General features: G+C 53.2%; 1 protein-coding gene across 3 annotated transcripts in view; it reads left to right on the top strand.

Annotated features, from left to right (window-relative positions):
• Window positions 1-15534, top strand: part of LOC139545222 (septin-2) — an 86824-nt gene extending 71290 nt beyond the window's left edge. For all 3 annotated transcript variants that reach the window (XM_071352750.1, XM_071352752.1, XM_071352751.1), the window contains 5 exons: window positions 10517-10618; window positions 11050-11195; window positions 11495-11578; window positions 11746-11803; window positions 13921-15534. In XM_071352750.1, the coding sequence (XP_071208851.1) occupies window positions 10517-10618; window positions 11050-11195; window positions 11495-11578; window positions 11746-11803; window positions 13921-13986 (456 nt within the window). In that variant the 3' untranslated portion in view covers window positions 13987-15534. The remainder of the gene's footprint in view (window positions 1-10516; window positions 10619-11049; window positions 11196-11494; window positions 11579-11745; window positions 11804-13920) is intronic.
• Window positions 15535-15609: the final 75 nt, after the last annotated feature.

Below are 15609 nucleotides of genomic sequence, written 5' to 3'. Positions count from 1 at the left end.
GAGGCAGGCAGAGAGAGCGAGAGAGACGGAGGCATGCAGAGAGAGCGAGAGAGACGGAGGTAGGCAGAGAGAGCGAGAGAGACGGAGGCAGGCAGAGAGAGCGAGAGAGACGGAGGCAGGCAGAGAAGAGAGAGAGACGGAGGCAGGCAGAGAGAGAGAGAGAGACGGAGGCAGGCAGAGAGAGAGAGAGAGACGGAGGCAGGCAGAGAGAGAGAGACAGGCAGAGAGAGAGCAGAGGCAGGCAGGCAGAGAGAGAGGCGGAGGCAGGCAGGCAGAGAGAGAGGCGGAGGCAGGCAGGCAGAGAGAGAGGCGGAGGCAGGCAGGCAGAGAGAGAGGCGGAGGCAGGCAGGCAGAGAGAGAGGCGGAGGCAGGCAGGCAGAGAGAGAGGCGGAGGCAGGCAGGCAGGCAGAGAGAGAGGCGGAGGCAGGCAGGCAGGCAGAGAGAGAGGCGGAGGCAGGCAGGCAGGCAGAGAGAGAGGCAGGCAGGCAGGCAGAGAGAGAGGCGGAGGCAGGCAGAGAGAGAGGCGGAGGCAGGCAGAGAGAGAGGCGGAGGCAGGCAGAGAGAGAGGCGGAGGCAGGCAGGCAGGCAGAGAGAGAGAGAGGCGGAGGCAGGCAGGCAGGCAGAGAGAGAGAGAGGCGGAGGCAGGCAGGCAGGCAGAGAGAGAGAGAGGCGGAGGCAGGCAGGCAGAGAGAGAGAGGCGGAGGCAGGCAGAGAGAGAGAGAGAGAAGGAGGCAGGCAGAGAGAGAGAGAGAGAGAGAGAGAGACGGAGACAGGCAGAGAGAGAGAGAGAGAGAGGGAGAGAGAGAGAGAGAGAGACGGAGGCAGGCAGAGAGAGAGAGAGAGACGGAGGCAGGCAGAGAGAGAGAGAGAGAGAGACGGAGGCAGGCAGAGAGAGAGAGAGACGGAGGCAGGCAGAGAGAGGGAAAGAGAGAGAGAGAGAGACGGACGCAGGCAGAGAGAGAGAGAGAGACGGAGGCAGGCAGAGAGAGCGAGAGAGACGGAGGCAGGCAGAGAGATAGACGGAGGAAGGCAGAGAGAGAGAGAGAGGCAGAGAGAGAGAGAGGCGGAGGCAGGCAGAGAAAGAGAGAGAGACGGAGGCAGGCAGAGAGAGCGAGAGAGACGGAGGCAGGCAGAGAGAGCGAGAGAGACGGAGGCAGGCAGAGAGAGCGAGAGAGACGGAGGCAGGCAGAGAGAGCGAGAGAGACGGAGGCAGGCAGAGAGAGCGAGAGAGACGGAGGCAGGCAGAGAGAGCGAGAGAGACGGAGGCAGGCAGAGAGAGAGCGAGAGAGACGGAGGCAGGCAGAGAGAGCGAGAGAGACGGAGGCAGGCAGAGAGAGCGAGAGAGAGACGGAGGCAGGCAGAGAGAGCGAGAGAGAGACGGAGGCAGGCAGAGAGAGCGAGAGAGAGACGGAGGCAGGCAGAGAGAGCGAGAGAGAGACGGAGGCAGGCAGAGAGAGAGAGAGACGGAGGCAGGCAGAGAGAGAGAGACGGAGGCAGGCAGAGAGAGAGAGACGGAGGCAGAGAGAGAGAGAGAGAGAGACGGAGGCAGAGAGAGAGAGAGAGAGAGAGACGGAGACAGGCAGAGAGAGAGAGAGAGAGAGACGGAGGCAGGCAGAGAGAGCGAGAGAGACGGAGGCAGGCAGAGAGAGAGAGAGAGAGACGGAGGCAGGCAGAGAGAGCGAGAGAGAGACGGAGGCAGGCAGAGAGAGCGAGAGAGAGACGGAGGCAGGCAGAGAGAGAGAGACGGAGGCAGGCAGAGAGAGCGAGAGAGAGACGGAGGCAGGCAGAGAGAGAGAAAGAGAGAGCGAGAGAGACGGAGGCAGGCAGAGAGAGCGAGAGAGACGGAGGCAGGCAGAGAGAGCGAGAGAGACGGAGGCAGGCAGAGAGAGCGAGAGAGACGGAGGCAGGCAGAGAGAGCGAGAGAGACGGAGGCAGGCAGAGAGAGCGAGAGAGACGGAGGCAGGCAGAGAGAGAGAGACGGAGGCAGGCAAAGAGAGAGAGAGAGAGACGGAGGCAGGCAAAGAGAGAGAGAGAGAGACGGAGGCAGGCAAAGAGAGAGAGAGAGAGACGGAGGCAGGCAAAGAGAGAGACGGAGGCAGGCAGAGAGAGAGACGGAGGCAGGCAGAGAGAGAGACGGAGGCAGGCAGAGAGAGAGACGGAGGCAGGCAGAGAGAGAGACGGAGGCAGGCAGAGAGAGAGACGGAGGCAGGCAGAGAGAGAGACGGAGGCAGGCAGAGAGAGCGAGAGAGACGGAGGCAGGCAGAGAGAGCGAGAGAGACGGAGGCAGGCAGAGAGAGCGAGAGAGACGGAGGCAGGCAGAGAGAGAGAGAGAGAGAGAGAGAGACGGAGGCAGGCAGAGAGAGAGAGAGACGGAGGCAGGCAGAGAGAGGGAAAGAGAGAGAGAGAGAGACGGACGCAGGCAGAGAGAGCGAGAGAGACGGAGGCAGGCAGAGAGAGCGAGAGAGACGGAGGCAGGCAGAGAGATAGACGGAGGAAGGCAGAGAGAGAGAGAGAGGCAGAGAGAGAGAGAGAGAGAGAGAGAGGCGGAGGCAGGCAGAGAAAGAGAGAGAGACGGAGGCAGGCAGAGAGAGCGAGAGAGACGGAGGCAGGCAGAGAGAGCGAGAGAGACGGAGGCAGGCAGAGAGAGAGAGAGAGACGGAGGCAGGCAGAGAGAGCGAGAGAGACGGAGGCAGGCAGAGAGAGCGAGAGAGACGGAGGCAGGCAGAGAGAGCGAGAGAGACGGAGGCAGGCAGAGAGAGCGAGAGAGACGGAGGCAGGCAGAGAGAGCGAGAGAGATGGAGGCAGACAGAGAGAGAGCGAGAGAGACGGAGGCAGGCAGAGAGAGCGAGAGAGACGGAGGCAGGCAGAGAGAGAGAGAGAGAGACGGAGGCAGGCAGAGAGAGCGAGAGAGAGACGGAGGCAGGCAGAGAGAGCGAGAGAGAGACGGAGGCAGGCAGAGAGAGCGAGAGAGAGACGGAGGCAGGCAGAGAGAGAGAGACGGAGGCAGGCAGAGAGAGAGAGACGGAGGCAGGCAGAGAGACGGAGGCAGAGAGAGAGAGAGAGAGAGACGGAGGCAGGCAGAGAGAGAGAGAGAGAAGGAGGCAGGCAGAGAGAGAGAGAGAGAGACGGAGGCAGGCAGAGAGAGCGAGAGAGACGGAGGCAGGCAGAGAGAGCGAGAGAGAGACGGAGGCAGGCAGAGAGAGCGAGAGAGAGACGGAGGCAGGCAGAGAGAGCGAGAGAGAGACGGAGGCAGGCAGAGAGAGAGAGACGGAGGCAGGCAGAGAGAGCGAGAGAGAGACGGAGGCAGGCAGAGAGAGAGAAAGAGAGAGCGAGAGAGACGGAGGCAGGCAGAGAGAGCGAGAGAGACGGAGGCAGGCAGAGAGAGCGAGAGAGACGGAGGCAGGCAGAGAGAGCGAGAGAGACGGAGGCAGGCAGAGAGAGCGAGAGAGACGGAGGCAGGCAGAGAGAGCGAGAGAGACGGAGGCAGGCAGAGAGAGCGAGAGAGACGGAGGCAGGCAGAGAGAGCGAGAGAGACGGAGGCAGGCAGAGAGAGAGACGGAGGCAGGCAGAGAGAGAGACGGAGGCAGGCAGAGAGAGCGAGAGAGACGGAGGCAGGCAGAGAGAGCGAGAGAGACGGAGGCAGGCAGAGAGAGCGAGAGAGACGGAGGCAGGCAGAGAGAGCGAGAGAGAGGCAGAGAGAGAGAGAGAGAGGCGGAGAGAGAGAGGCGGAGGCAGGCAGAGAAAGAGAGAGAGACGGAGGCAGGCAGAGAGAGCGAGAGAGACGGAGGCAGGCAGAGAGAGCGAGAGAGACGGAGGCAGGCAGAGAGAGCGAGAGAGACGGAGGCAGGCAGAGAGAGCGAGAGAGACGGAGGCAGGCAGAGAGAGCGAGAGAGACGGAGGCAGGCAGAGAGAGCGAGAGAGACGGAGGGAGGCAGAGAGAGCGAGAGAGACGGAGGCAGGCAGAGAGAGCGAGAGAGACGGAGGCAGGCAGAGAGAGCGAGAGAGACGGAGGCAGGCAGAGAGAGCGAGAGAGACGGAGGCAGGCAGAGAGAGAGACGGAGGAGAGAGAGAGAGAGAGAGGCAGAGAGAGAGAGAGAGGCGGAGAGAGAGAGAGAGAGAGAGGCGGAGGCAGGCAGAGAGAGAGAGACGGAGGCAGGCAGAGAAAGAGAGAGACGGAGGCAGAGAGAGAGAGAGAGAGAGAGACGGAGGCAGAGAGAGAGAGAGGAGAGACGGAGGCAGGCAGAGAGAGAGAGAGAGAGACGAGAGAGAGGCAGAGAGAGGAGAGAGACGGAGGCAGGCAGAGAGAGGAGAGAGAGACGGAGGCAGGCAGAGAGAGAGAGAGAGACGGAGGCAGGCAGAGAGAGCAGAGAGAGACGGAGGCAGGCAGAGAGAGAGAGAGCGGAGGCAGGCAGAGAGAGCGAGAGAGAGACGGAGGCAGGCAGAGAGAGAGAGAGAGACGGAGGCAGGCAGAGAGAGAGAGAGACGGAGGCAGGCAGAGAGAGCGAGAGAGACGGAGGCAGGCAGAGAGAGCGAGAGAGACGGAGGCAGGCAGAGAGAGCGAGAGAGACGGAGGCAGGCAGAGAGAGCGAGAGAGACGGAGGCAGGCAGAGAGAGCGAGAGAGACGGAGGCAGGCAGAGAGAGCGAGAGAGAGGCAGAGAGAGCGAGAGAGAGGCGGAGAGAGAGAGAGAGAGAGAGGCGGAGGCAGGCAGAGAAAGAGAGAGAGACGGAGGCAGGCAGAGAGAGCGAGAGAGACGGAGGCAGGCAGAGAGAGCGAGAGAGACGGAGGCATGCAGAGAGAGCGAGAGAGACGGAGGTAGGCAGAGAGAGCGAGAGAGACGGAGGCAGGCAGAGAAAGAGAGAGAGACGGAGGCAGGCAGAGAAAGAGAGAGACGGAGGCAGGCAGAGAGAGAGAGAGAGACGGAGGCAGGCAGAGAGAGAGAGACGCAGAGAGAGAGAGAGACAGGCAGAGAGAGAGGCGGAGGCAGGCAGGCAGAGAGAGAGGCGGAGGCAGGCAGGCAGAGAGAGAGGCGGAGGCAGGCAGGCAGAGAGAGAGGCGGAGGCAGGCAGGCAGAGAGAGAGGCGGAGGCAGGCAGGCAGAGAGAGAGGCGGAGGCAGGCAGGCAGAGAGAGAGGCGGAGGCAGGCAGGCAGGCAGAGAGAGAGGCAGGCAGGCAGGCAGAGAGAGAGGCGGAGGCAGGCAGAGAGAGAGGCGGAGGCAGGCAGAGAGAGAGGCGGAGGCAGGCAGAGAGAGCAGGCGGAGGCAGGCAGAGAGAGAGGCGGAGGCAGGCAGGCAGAGAGAGAGAGAGAGGCGGAGGCAGGCAGGCAGGCAGAGAGAGAGAGAGGCGGAGGCAGGCAGGCAGGCAGAGAGAGAGAGAGGCGGAGGCAGGCAGAGCAGAGAGAGAGAGACGGAGGCAGGCAGAGAGAGAGAGAGAGACGGAGGCAGGCAGAGAGAGAGAGAGAGAGAGAGAGACGGAGGCAGGCAGAGAGAGAGAGAGAGAGACGGAGGCAGGCAGAGAGAGAGAGAGAGACGGAGGCAGGCAGAGAGAGAGAGAGAGAGCGAGAGAGACGGAGGCAGGCAGAGAGAGAGAGAGACGGAGGCAGGCAGAGAGAGGGAAAGAGAGAGAGAGAGAGACGGACGCAGGCAGAGAGAGCGAGAGAGACGGAGGCAGGCAGAGAGAGCGAGAGAGACGGAGGCAGGCAGAGAGAGTGAGAGAGACGGAGGCAGGCAGAGAGAGAGAGAGAGGCGGAGAGCAGAGAGAGAGAGAGAGAGAGAGGCGGAGGCAGGCAGAGAAAGAGAGAGAGACGGAGGCAGGCAGAGAGAGAGACGGAGGCAGGCAGAGAGCGGAGGCAGGCAGAGAGAGCGAGAGAGACGGAGGCAGGCAGAGAGAGCGAGAGAGACGGAGGCAGGCAGAGAGAGCGAGAGAGACGGAGGCAGGCAGAGAGAGCGAGAGAGACGGAGGCAGGCAGAGAGAGCGAGAGAGACGGAGGCAGGCAGAGAGAGCGAGAGAGACGGAGGCAGGCAGAGAGAGCGAGAGAGACGGAGGCAGGCAGAGAGAGCGAGAGAGAGACGGAGGCAGGCAGAGAGAGCGAGAGAGAGACGGAGGCAGGCAGAGAGAGCGAGAGAGAGACGGAGGCAGGCAGAGAGAGCGAGAGAGAGACGGAGGCAGGCAGAGAGAGCGAGAGAGAGACGGAGGCAGGCAGAGAGAGCGAGAGAGACGGAGGCAGGCAGAGAGAGAGAGAGAGACGGAGGCAGGCAGAGAGAGAGAGAGAGACGGAGGCAGGCAGAGAGAGAGAGAGAGGAGACGGAGGCAGGCAGAGAGAGCGAGAGAGACGGAGGCAGGCAGAGAGAGCGAGAGAGAGACGGAGGCAGGCAGAGAGAGCGAGAGAGAGACGGAGGCAGGCAGAGAGAGCGGAGGCAGGCAGAGACGGAGGCGGAGGCAGGCAGAGAGAGAGACGGAGGCAGGCAGAGAGAGAGACGGAGGCAGGCAGAGAGAGAGACGGAGGCAGGCAGAGAGAGAGACGGAGGCAGGCAGAGAGAGCGAGAGAGACGGAGGCAGGCAGAGAGAGCGAGAGAGACGGAGGCAGGCAGAGAGAGACGAGAGAGACGGAGGCAGGCAGAGAGAGCGAGAGAGAGGCAGACGAGAGAGCAGAGCAGAGAAGAGAGAGAGAGGCGGAGGCAGGCAGAGAAAGAGAGAGAGACGGAGGCAGGCAGAGAAAGAGAGAGAGACGGAGGCAGGCAGAGAGAGAGAGAGAGAGAGACGCAGAGAGAGAGAGAGACAGGCAGAGAGAGAGGCGGAGGCAGGCAGGCAGAGAGAGAGGCGGAGGCAGGCAGGCAGAGAGAGAGAGGCGGAGGCAGGCAGGCAGAGAGAGAGAGGCGGAGGCAGGCAGGCAGGCAGAGAGAGAGGCGGAGGCAGGCAGGCAGGCAGAGAGAGAGGGAGGCGGGCAGGCGAGGCGAGGCAGGCAGGCAGAGAGAGAGGCGGAGGCAGGCAGGCAGGCAGAGAGAGAGAGAGGCGGAGGCAGGCAGGCAGGCAGAGAGAGAGGCGGAGGCAGGCAGGCAGGCAGAGAGAGAGAGAGGCGGAGGCAGGCAGGCAGGCAGAGAGAGAGAGAGGCGGAGGCAGGCAGGCAGGCAGAGAGAGAGAGAGGCGGAGGCAGGCAGGCAGAGAGAGAGAGGCGGAGGCAGGCAGGCAGAGAGAGAGAGGCGGAGGCAGGCAGGCAGAGAGAGAGAGGCGGAGGCAGGCAGAGAGAGAGAGAGAGAGAGAGAGAGATGACAGGTAGAGAGAGAGAGAGAGAGAGAGAGAGACGGAGGCAGGCAGAGAGAGAGAGAGAGACGGAGGCAGGCAGAGAGAGAGAGAGAGAGAGAGACGGAGGCAGGCAGAGAGAGAGAGAGACGGAGGCAGGCAGAGAGAGAGAGAGAGAGGACGGACGCAGGCAGAGAGAGCGAGAGAGACGGAGGCAGGCAGAGAGAGCGAGAGAGACGGAGGCAGGCAGAGAGAGCGAGAGAGACGGAGGCAGGCAGAGAGAGCGAGAGAGACGGAGGCAGGCAGAGAGAGCGAGAGAGACGGAGGCAGGCAGAGAGAGAGAGACGGAGGCAGGCAAAGAGAGAGAGAGAGAGACGGAGGCAGGCAAAGAGAGAGAGAGAGAGACGGAGGCAGGCAGAGAGAGAGACGGAGGCAGGCAGAGAGAGAGACGGAGGCAGGCAGGCAGAGAGAGAGAGAGAGAGAGAGACGGAGGCAGGCAGAGAGAGAGAGAGAGACGGACGCAGGAAGAGAGAGAGACGGAGGCAGGCAGAGAGAGAGAGGGGGGGAGAGAGGCAGAGAGGGAGAGAGAGACGGAGGCAGGCAGAGAGAGAGAGGCGGCTGCAGGCAGGCAGAGAGAAAGAGGCTGCTGCAGGCAGAGAGAGAGAGAGACGGACAGAGGCAGGCAGAGAGAGGGGGAGAGAGACGGACGGAGGCAGGCAGGCAGAGAGCAAGAGTGAGACGGAGAGCTGGTGGGTCATAAAACCAAAATGTCCCCCATATCCACCTTCTCTCTGCCAATTACAACACAGAACTGTAATCAGCCGACTAGTTAGACAGTAAGGAGAGAGCATTGTGTAGGAAGGAGCATGTCAATACTGTATGTTACAGCAGCGCAGGATGTAGCAACTAAGAGGCCTGGTATCCTGTACAAAAGCCCAGTATCTCTGTTAGGATTACTTGTATTGTTAGATGACTGCTAAACGTCACTTTAAATGCAAGCTTATGAAATTGACTTATTTTCAGTGACTTTAAAGTGTGATGAATGAGTATAGTAAAGAAATATAAAAAATAGCATAACAAATAGAATTGACTTTCCTAACATTGTGTGTTATATTTGTAATTTAGACATATTTAGACCAGGCAGTGGTTTGAACACCTCATCACCCCTGAAGCTAGTGATTACAGGTGTGGTTGGTTAAGTCAGGCTGCTGTAAATAGATGTTTGGTAAATCCAGGTAAATAGTTATTAGGCTTAGCAGGTTGGGGAACAGGTCCAAACACCAGTTGAGAGATTGGTTTTTAGATCAATTCCTCAGTTGAGATGCAACTCCAGCTTTCCTATAAATCTCCCACTGATATGATTCACATGAAACCTTTTGTTATGGCAGTTGGTTGTTGAGTGTATTGTTGGTCGCTGTGGCTTTGCAGGAGGCTCCTCCCACCTCTGATACATTCAGAAATATATTTCACATGTTTTTCAGCATTTTAAACTGGATTGACGTAACCAGTTTTGTTGTTTGTTACTTTTTTTCCTGCCATTGTGTGATATCTGTTTATTTTCCCCTCGGTGGCACGTTCCCGAACTCCTACCCCGCCATACTGATATTTCTGTTCTGTGTGGGAAGAATCCACAGGTCGTGTGTGTGTGTGTGATGGGGAACGGGTCTTGTTCTGTGTCCAGCTGTCCTCCGGGTCCAGTAGGTCTGTTTGTTTTCAGTTGTCCTTAACAACACCCTCCTCTCCCCACACACACCCTATAACACACATTCTGCTCTGAGAAAACAACCCACAACCATAACAGGAGCTGGAACAGTGGCCCGCGCTATAGGAAAAGGCTGCTCTCACATCCTGGGTTCCTGCTTCCCTCTCTACTGTACTTTATAGATTACATGAAAGTCCCAAAAATGTCAGGGAAACAACACTTGACATTTTTGCGCTCAGTTATGCAACACTCATGCATTGTTAATTGAATTTTGCTCTTGAGAAAACAGAGAAAAATACACCTTTGATGTATAAAATAAATATTTCCATCTGTCCTCTAGATACTGGTGAAGAAAGGCCTTTGTGTTGTTGCTTCACCGCTGGAGGTTGAACAAAGGAGGGGGGAGAACTTTCCTTATGACTCTGTTAGACATCTCTCACAAACACACACCCACCCCTCTCTCTCCCCCGTCTCCACCCTAGGGGTAGTTAATTAAAGTCCCTGGGCTGTGAGGCTGCACAAAACACACCAGGTATTCTCTGGCTCTCAGCAGTGCAGTAGTGGACTGACTGTGTAGTGTAGTCAAAAGCCCTCTCCTGGTGTCGCCCTGAGGAGGTGTAGGGAGGTGAACTTAATTGGGTGGGATGTTCTATTCTCCAGGTAGTGTTGAGGACCGGGGCAAGTGGGATGTTTTATTCTCCAGGTAGTGTTGAGGACCGGGGCAAGTGGGATGTTTTATTCTCCAGATAGTGTTGAGGACCGGGGCAAGTGGGATGTTCTATTCTCCAGATAGTGTTGAGGACCGGGGCAAGTGGGATGTTCTATTCTCCAGATAGTGTTGAGGACCGGGGCAAGTGGGATGTTTTATTCTCCAGGTAGTGTTGAGGACCGGGGCAAGTGGGATGTTTTATTCTCCAGATAGTGTTGAGGACTGGGGCAAGTGGGATGTTTTATTCTCCAGATAGTGTTGAGGACCGGGGCAAGTGGGATGTTTTATTCTCCAGATAGTGTTGAGGACCGGGGCAAGTGGGATGTTTTATTCTCCAGATAGTGTTGAGGACCGGGGCAAGTGGGATGTTCTATTCTCCAGATAGTGTTGAGGACCGGGGCAAGTGGGATGTTTTATTCTCCAGATAGTGTTGAGGACCGGGGCAAATGGGATGTTTTATTCTCCCAGGTAGTGTTGAGGACCGGGGCAAGTGGCTAGAACTAGAAGTATTAAGAGGGAGAAGGAAATGGCGTGTCCAGAATCCTACTCATGTCATGGAGGCTGGGCCATGTCTGAAACAGTGACTCAGGAGAGCGAGAACAGAGGGAAGGGAGGCCTGACGGACAGCAGTAACATCGAAAATGGCCGACTGCCTAGTTCAGATGAGAGGGATTGCTGCTTGGTTGGGGGCGGCTCCGGCCGGTACAGGTTTCCCTTAGGCACAGATTACGAAACCGACCTTAGATCAGTGCCTAGGGGTAACTTCATCTGCCTCATTAGGGAAGAGAATGAGGATTGGCCTGAGAAAGTTTGAAAGGTCAGAAGGTCACGGCGGGTTTTTGACCCTGTGTGTATGTTTCTGTGGTAGATCCTGGATGAGATTGCGGAGCATGGCATCAGGATCTACCAGCTGCCAGACGCTGACTCGGATGAGGATGAGGAGTTCAAGGAGCAGACACGAGTACTGAAGGTATGACACACACAGGCAAATGGCACCATATTCCCTATGTAGTGCACTATTTTTGCCATCTGGTCAAAAGTAGTGCACTATGTAGGTAATAGGGTGTCATTTGGGACGTTACCACAGAAATACTAACACCAACTAAGAGAAAGGACCCCAGGAGAAACACCACTACCAGAAGGGACTGGAAGTAAAAAATAGAACCACTCTTGTTATGTAGTTTCTCTCTTAACCACAGGGCATGAGTTTTAGAATGATCAGAATATCAAACCTGTTGATTATAATAGGTCACCATTATGTCAAACCTGAACCATCTGGTCATTATTTCCTTCCTTGATCCCTCTATCTCTATATCCCTTTGTTTTCACACTCCTCTCTGTCTCCCTTTATCTTCCTCACCATTCTATCCATCTCTCCCTCTCTTTACTCCTCCCCCTCAGGCGAGCATTCCGTTTGCTGTGATTGGTTCGAACCAGCTGATTGAGGTGAAAGGGAAGAAAATCAGAGGTCGTCTCTACCCCTGGGGGGTCGTGGAGGTGGAGAACCCGGAGCACAACGACTTCCTCAAACTACGCACCATGCTTGTGTGAGTCACCATGACAATGCAATGCAACTTTTGTTAACGAACCAATGAATCAAATGTATGAACAGGTAGTCTTTAATACTACATGTAAAGGTAAAGTAATAGGAATCTATGCATGCTCTTATCCCTGCTTTTACTTTGATATGTATTACTATATTGCCACCTAGTGGGTGAATAGAGAACTTCACGTCTGCCCATCTTTTGCTTCCTCTAGTTGTGTAGTCTAATCTAGTGGGTGTTATGGGGGTTCGTACTAGCCGCATAGTGATACTGACATGTGTGATGGTTGTGTGTATTTTCAGCACCCACATGCAGGACCTCCAGGAGGTCACTCAGGACCTGCACTACGAGAACTTCCGCTCAGAGAGACTGAAGAGAGCTGGCAGGTCAGTCTCCTATCTGCAGTGTTTTACACACACACACACACACACACACACACACACACACACACACACACACACACACACACACACACACACACACACACACACACACACACACAGGCTGATGCTGAGGCTATTACAGTTATATGGTCCTTATTATTCCCCTACAGAGCTGTGGAAGAGGATGTGGTTGACAAAGACCAGATTCTCCTGCAGAAGGAGGCTGAGGTGAGTAGCTAATACAGAGTTAACATGAGAGACAATGGTGTTTGCGTCTACCCTTTTGTCCATACTAAACCATGGAGCCAGTGATCTGTCAGAGAATAACAAAGCTTCCGAATTGCCTCTGATTGGGCTGTTTGTTTTGCTATTGCGAAGTATAGAGATAATGGGGTGGGGTGCAATTAAATCTGTTATTAAACATGCACGTCCAATTAAAGCTGTTAGTAAACATGCATGTCTGTACAGGATATGACATATCTGACTTCCTGTCCCAGTTAAATGGTGGGAATGTGTCAGGCGATGTAAAGAGTATTGTATACAGGGTTTATACTGGCTTGGCTGCTGGTGGGGGCTGTGTCCATAAAGATCCTATTAAATGACTATTCTAATTCCTAATTCTATGGCTGCGTCCTTATGGGAGGTCAGATTGGTTTCGTACACCATATGTTTTCAAGGTTTCTGTTCCTTGACTGATGTTACTACTGGTACTATTTTATGAAGAGGGTCAGAAGTTTTCAGTCAACCAGAAATATATTATTTAGAGATCAAATTGTATTTGTCACATGCGCCGAAGACAACCGGTGTAGTAGATCTTACATTGAAATGCTTACTTACAAGCCCATAAACAACAATGCAGTTTTAAGAAAATACCTAAAAAAATAAGAGATAAGAATAACAAATAATTAAAGAGCAGCAGTAAATAACAATAGCGGGCTATATACAGGGGGTACCGGTACAGAGTCAATGTGGGGGGGCACCGGTGTCGAGGTAATTGAGGTAATATGTACATGTGGGTAGAGTTATTAAAGTGAATATACATAGATAATAACAGAGAGTAGCAGCAGCATAGAAGAGGTGACAAGAGGCAACGCAAATAGTCTGGGTAGCCATTTGATTAGATGTTCAGCTATCTTATGGTTTGGGCCTAGAAGCTGTTTAGAAGCCTCTTGGACCTAGACTTGGCGCTCCGATACCACTTGCCGTGCGGTAGCAGAGAGAACAGTCTATGACTAGGGTGGCTGGAGTCTATGACAATTTTTAGGGCCTTCCTCTGACACCGCCTAGTATATAGATCCTGGATGGCAGGAAGTTTGGCCCCAGTGATATACTGGGCCGTACGCACTACCCTCTATAGTGCCTTGCGGTCGGAGGCCGAGCAGTTGCCGTACCAGGCAGTGATGCAACTGGTCAGGATGCTCTCGACGGTGCAGCTGTAAAACCTTTTGAAGATCTGAGGACCCATATAAGAACATTGTTTGGTGAATTCTGAAGACTCATGAAGTGTTTGTACTTGTATGTCTTAGTGAATTATAATTATTTTATTTAAAGTTCTATTAAGTGCTCTTGTTTTTCAGTCAACAAATAAAACACAATCCACATTAATGGCAGACAAAAGTAATAGAATAAAATAACTGAAAAATAAAACAAACAATACATTTGCAGCAGCACTATCAGAAATCATGTTAGATATTTCCAGCTTTAGCTGAGACAATGAGCACAAAATGAGTTTTACAGCATCTAACATATCATATGAAACACACACCTTTCCTTAAGCACTCCATTCACTGTCCAGTTTGAGATGAAGTTGAGTAGTGGAGACCAGTCTATATCGAACCTGGGCTGTCTTTTGCAGAGTTTTGGTATAGTTTTTAACACTGGTCACAAACTGTGGCTGTGACCTATTAGACAGAATCATACACTACAGACTTGCATTCTTGTAGCAAGCAGCTTGGGATACCAGATCAGCTTAGCAAAGTGTTACGTTTGATAGCATTCCTTCAGTCTGCAACATGCAGAGCTCTAAAGAGCATTAACCTGCTTTAGTGTAAATTTAAATATCAATGCATATCTTTTATTCAGTCACACGCTTAAGTGGGAAAATTAGTATAAGTCAATTTGACCCCAGTTGGGTGTGAAGTCAAATGATCCACTTGAAGTTCCATCCACGACCACTAGATGGAGTTAGGTTCTATTGGAAAAAAGGTGGTTTTGCATAGAGGCTCTCAGAAAGCTAGGCGGGATCTATTCTCTCTCTCTGGTATTTGTTTTACTCAACTATCCCATTCCCTATTTCCCTCTGTCTTTCCTTCGCTTCTCTCTTTTTCCTTCTCTTCTCTCTGTAGCTGAGGCGTATGCAGGAGATGATTACCCAGATGCAGGCACAGATGAAGATGAAGGGAGATGAGTGAAAAGAGAGGGATCGGGGAGGGAGAGGGAGAAGAGAGGAGCCCCTCACCCATCAAACCCTCTGTGCGTCTGAAACTCCATCATGGATGTACTGCTGGACGCACTCATCACCGCCTATCCCTCTGTGTCAGTCAAACAATCAATTAACCAATCAACCAATTAGAGGTCCTCTTCAATAACCAAATTTTAATTTGGAAGTCTTCAATATGGCCCCTAGTTCACCGTGGTACTGAGATCCACTGATCTGCTAGTCTGAGTGTTGTTTTGGAAGCGTTACTGACGTTATGACATGAGCTGTGTTTTTCAGGAGTGTTATAACATGACATAATAAAGGATATGGGTTATGATATATAATAAGACATACTGTAAAGACAATGATTGCATGTTCTCCCAATAAGTGACTAATGGTGTTAATTTGTTTTCATCAGTACTACTAATTCTGTCTCATGTACAATGCAGATCTTCCATTGATAACGGTACTAATACATCTCATTGGTTAGACAACAATCAGACTTCAGTGTTTACAGAATGTTAGGGGAAAGTTTTGAGTATATTAAGGGACGGTTTGTTGAGAGCTGGGTGTTTTTGTGCCATTTGCAACCTGTCTGTCTTCACATTTGGACTCCGCGGAGGACATATCAGTCCAGGTGTAGTAATAAGTGTCCCTCAGGTGGCACTGTAGTCTGTTCTATAAGCACAATACTTGGAAATAACTATAAAGGTAATATAGATAGACTTGTTTGGAAATATCCCACATATTAAAAATGTTGATTTTTGAACCTTATCACATTTGGTCTATATTATGAAGTATTTATGTAACAAAACTTTGTGCCTCTGCTGTATTGGATGGATACAGTTTGTCTTAGTCTCAAGTGTTTTCAAACCATGCACAACCATATGTCTTAATTTGGTTAATATGCCTTTTGTATCTCCTAAGACGTGCACTTCAAAACCTTTCAGCACCGTTTGTCTTTATTGCTACACCAACCTCTACAGCAGCTTTTTTCTTTGTGTTTTTGTTTTGGAATTTCCTAAAGGGGTTTTTCAATGATTTACTGTATGCACATTACTCTTCTCATATTGGCCAGCTCCATGGAACTTACAGTATTAAACTGAATTCCAAACTATATTCTGATTCACAATGAGCATGTCCCAAATGGAACACTATTCTTATATAGTGCACTACTTTTGACCAGAGCCTAACCAGACCCCCAGTCAAAAGTAGTGCACTATATAGGGAATAGTGTACCATTTGGGACACTACCCATGTCTGTCTGTGGCTGTGCCCTCCCACTTTCTAGACTACTGACTGTCTTATACAGTGAACACCTCTCTCTGTGTTCAGAAATGTGTTATTTGTGTTTAGGAGTGCTATTGTCAGTTACTATGGCATTGGCATTGTCTCTGTAACCTGGCTCTTTCTGCTTAGTTGGTCAACAGATTTGTCTGTTTTGAATCTTCGAGCCATTAACTATGCTTGAGACCTTTTTTTTAGTAGTTTCTCAACTTTTGCACTTCATTTTCAGAAATAAAGTTTCTGTAGAAGCAGACTTGTAGTGGGAGTGCTTTGTTCAGGCCATAAGTATGATGATGAGGGGCCATGTGGAAAAACAAAGGCGGTGGGA

This window comes from Salvelinus alpinus, chromosome 19 (genome assembly GCF_045679555.1).
Source record: "Salvelinus alpinus chromosome 19, SLU_Salpinus.1, whole genome shotgun sequence".
Classification (NCBI taxonomy): Eukaryota; Metazoa; Chordata; class Actinopteri; order Salmoniformes; family Salmonidae; genus Salvelinus; species Salvelinus alpinus.
The sequence above is the reverse complement of the archived record's forward strand: the minus strand, read 5'-3'. Positions and strand labels throughout refer to the sequence as shown.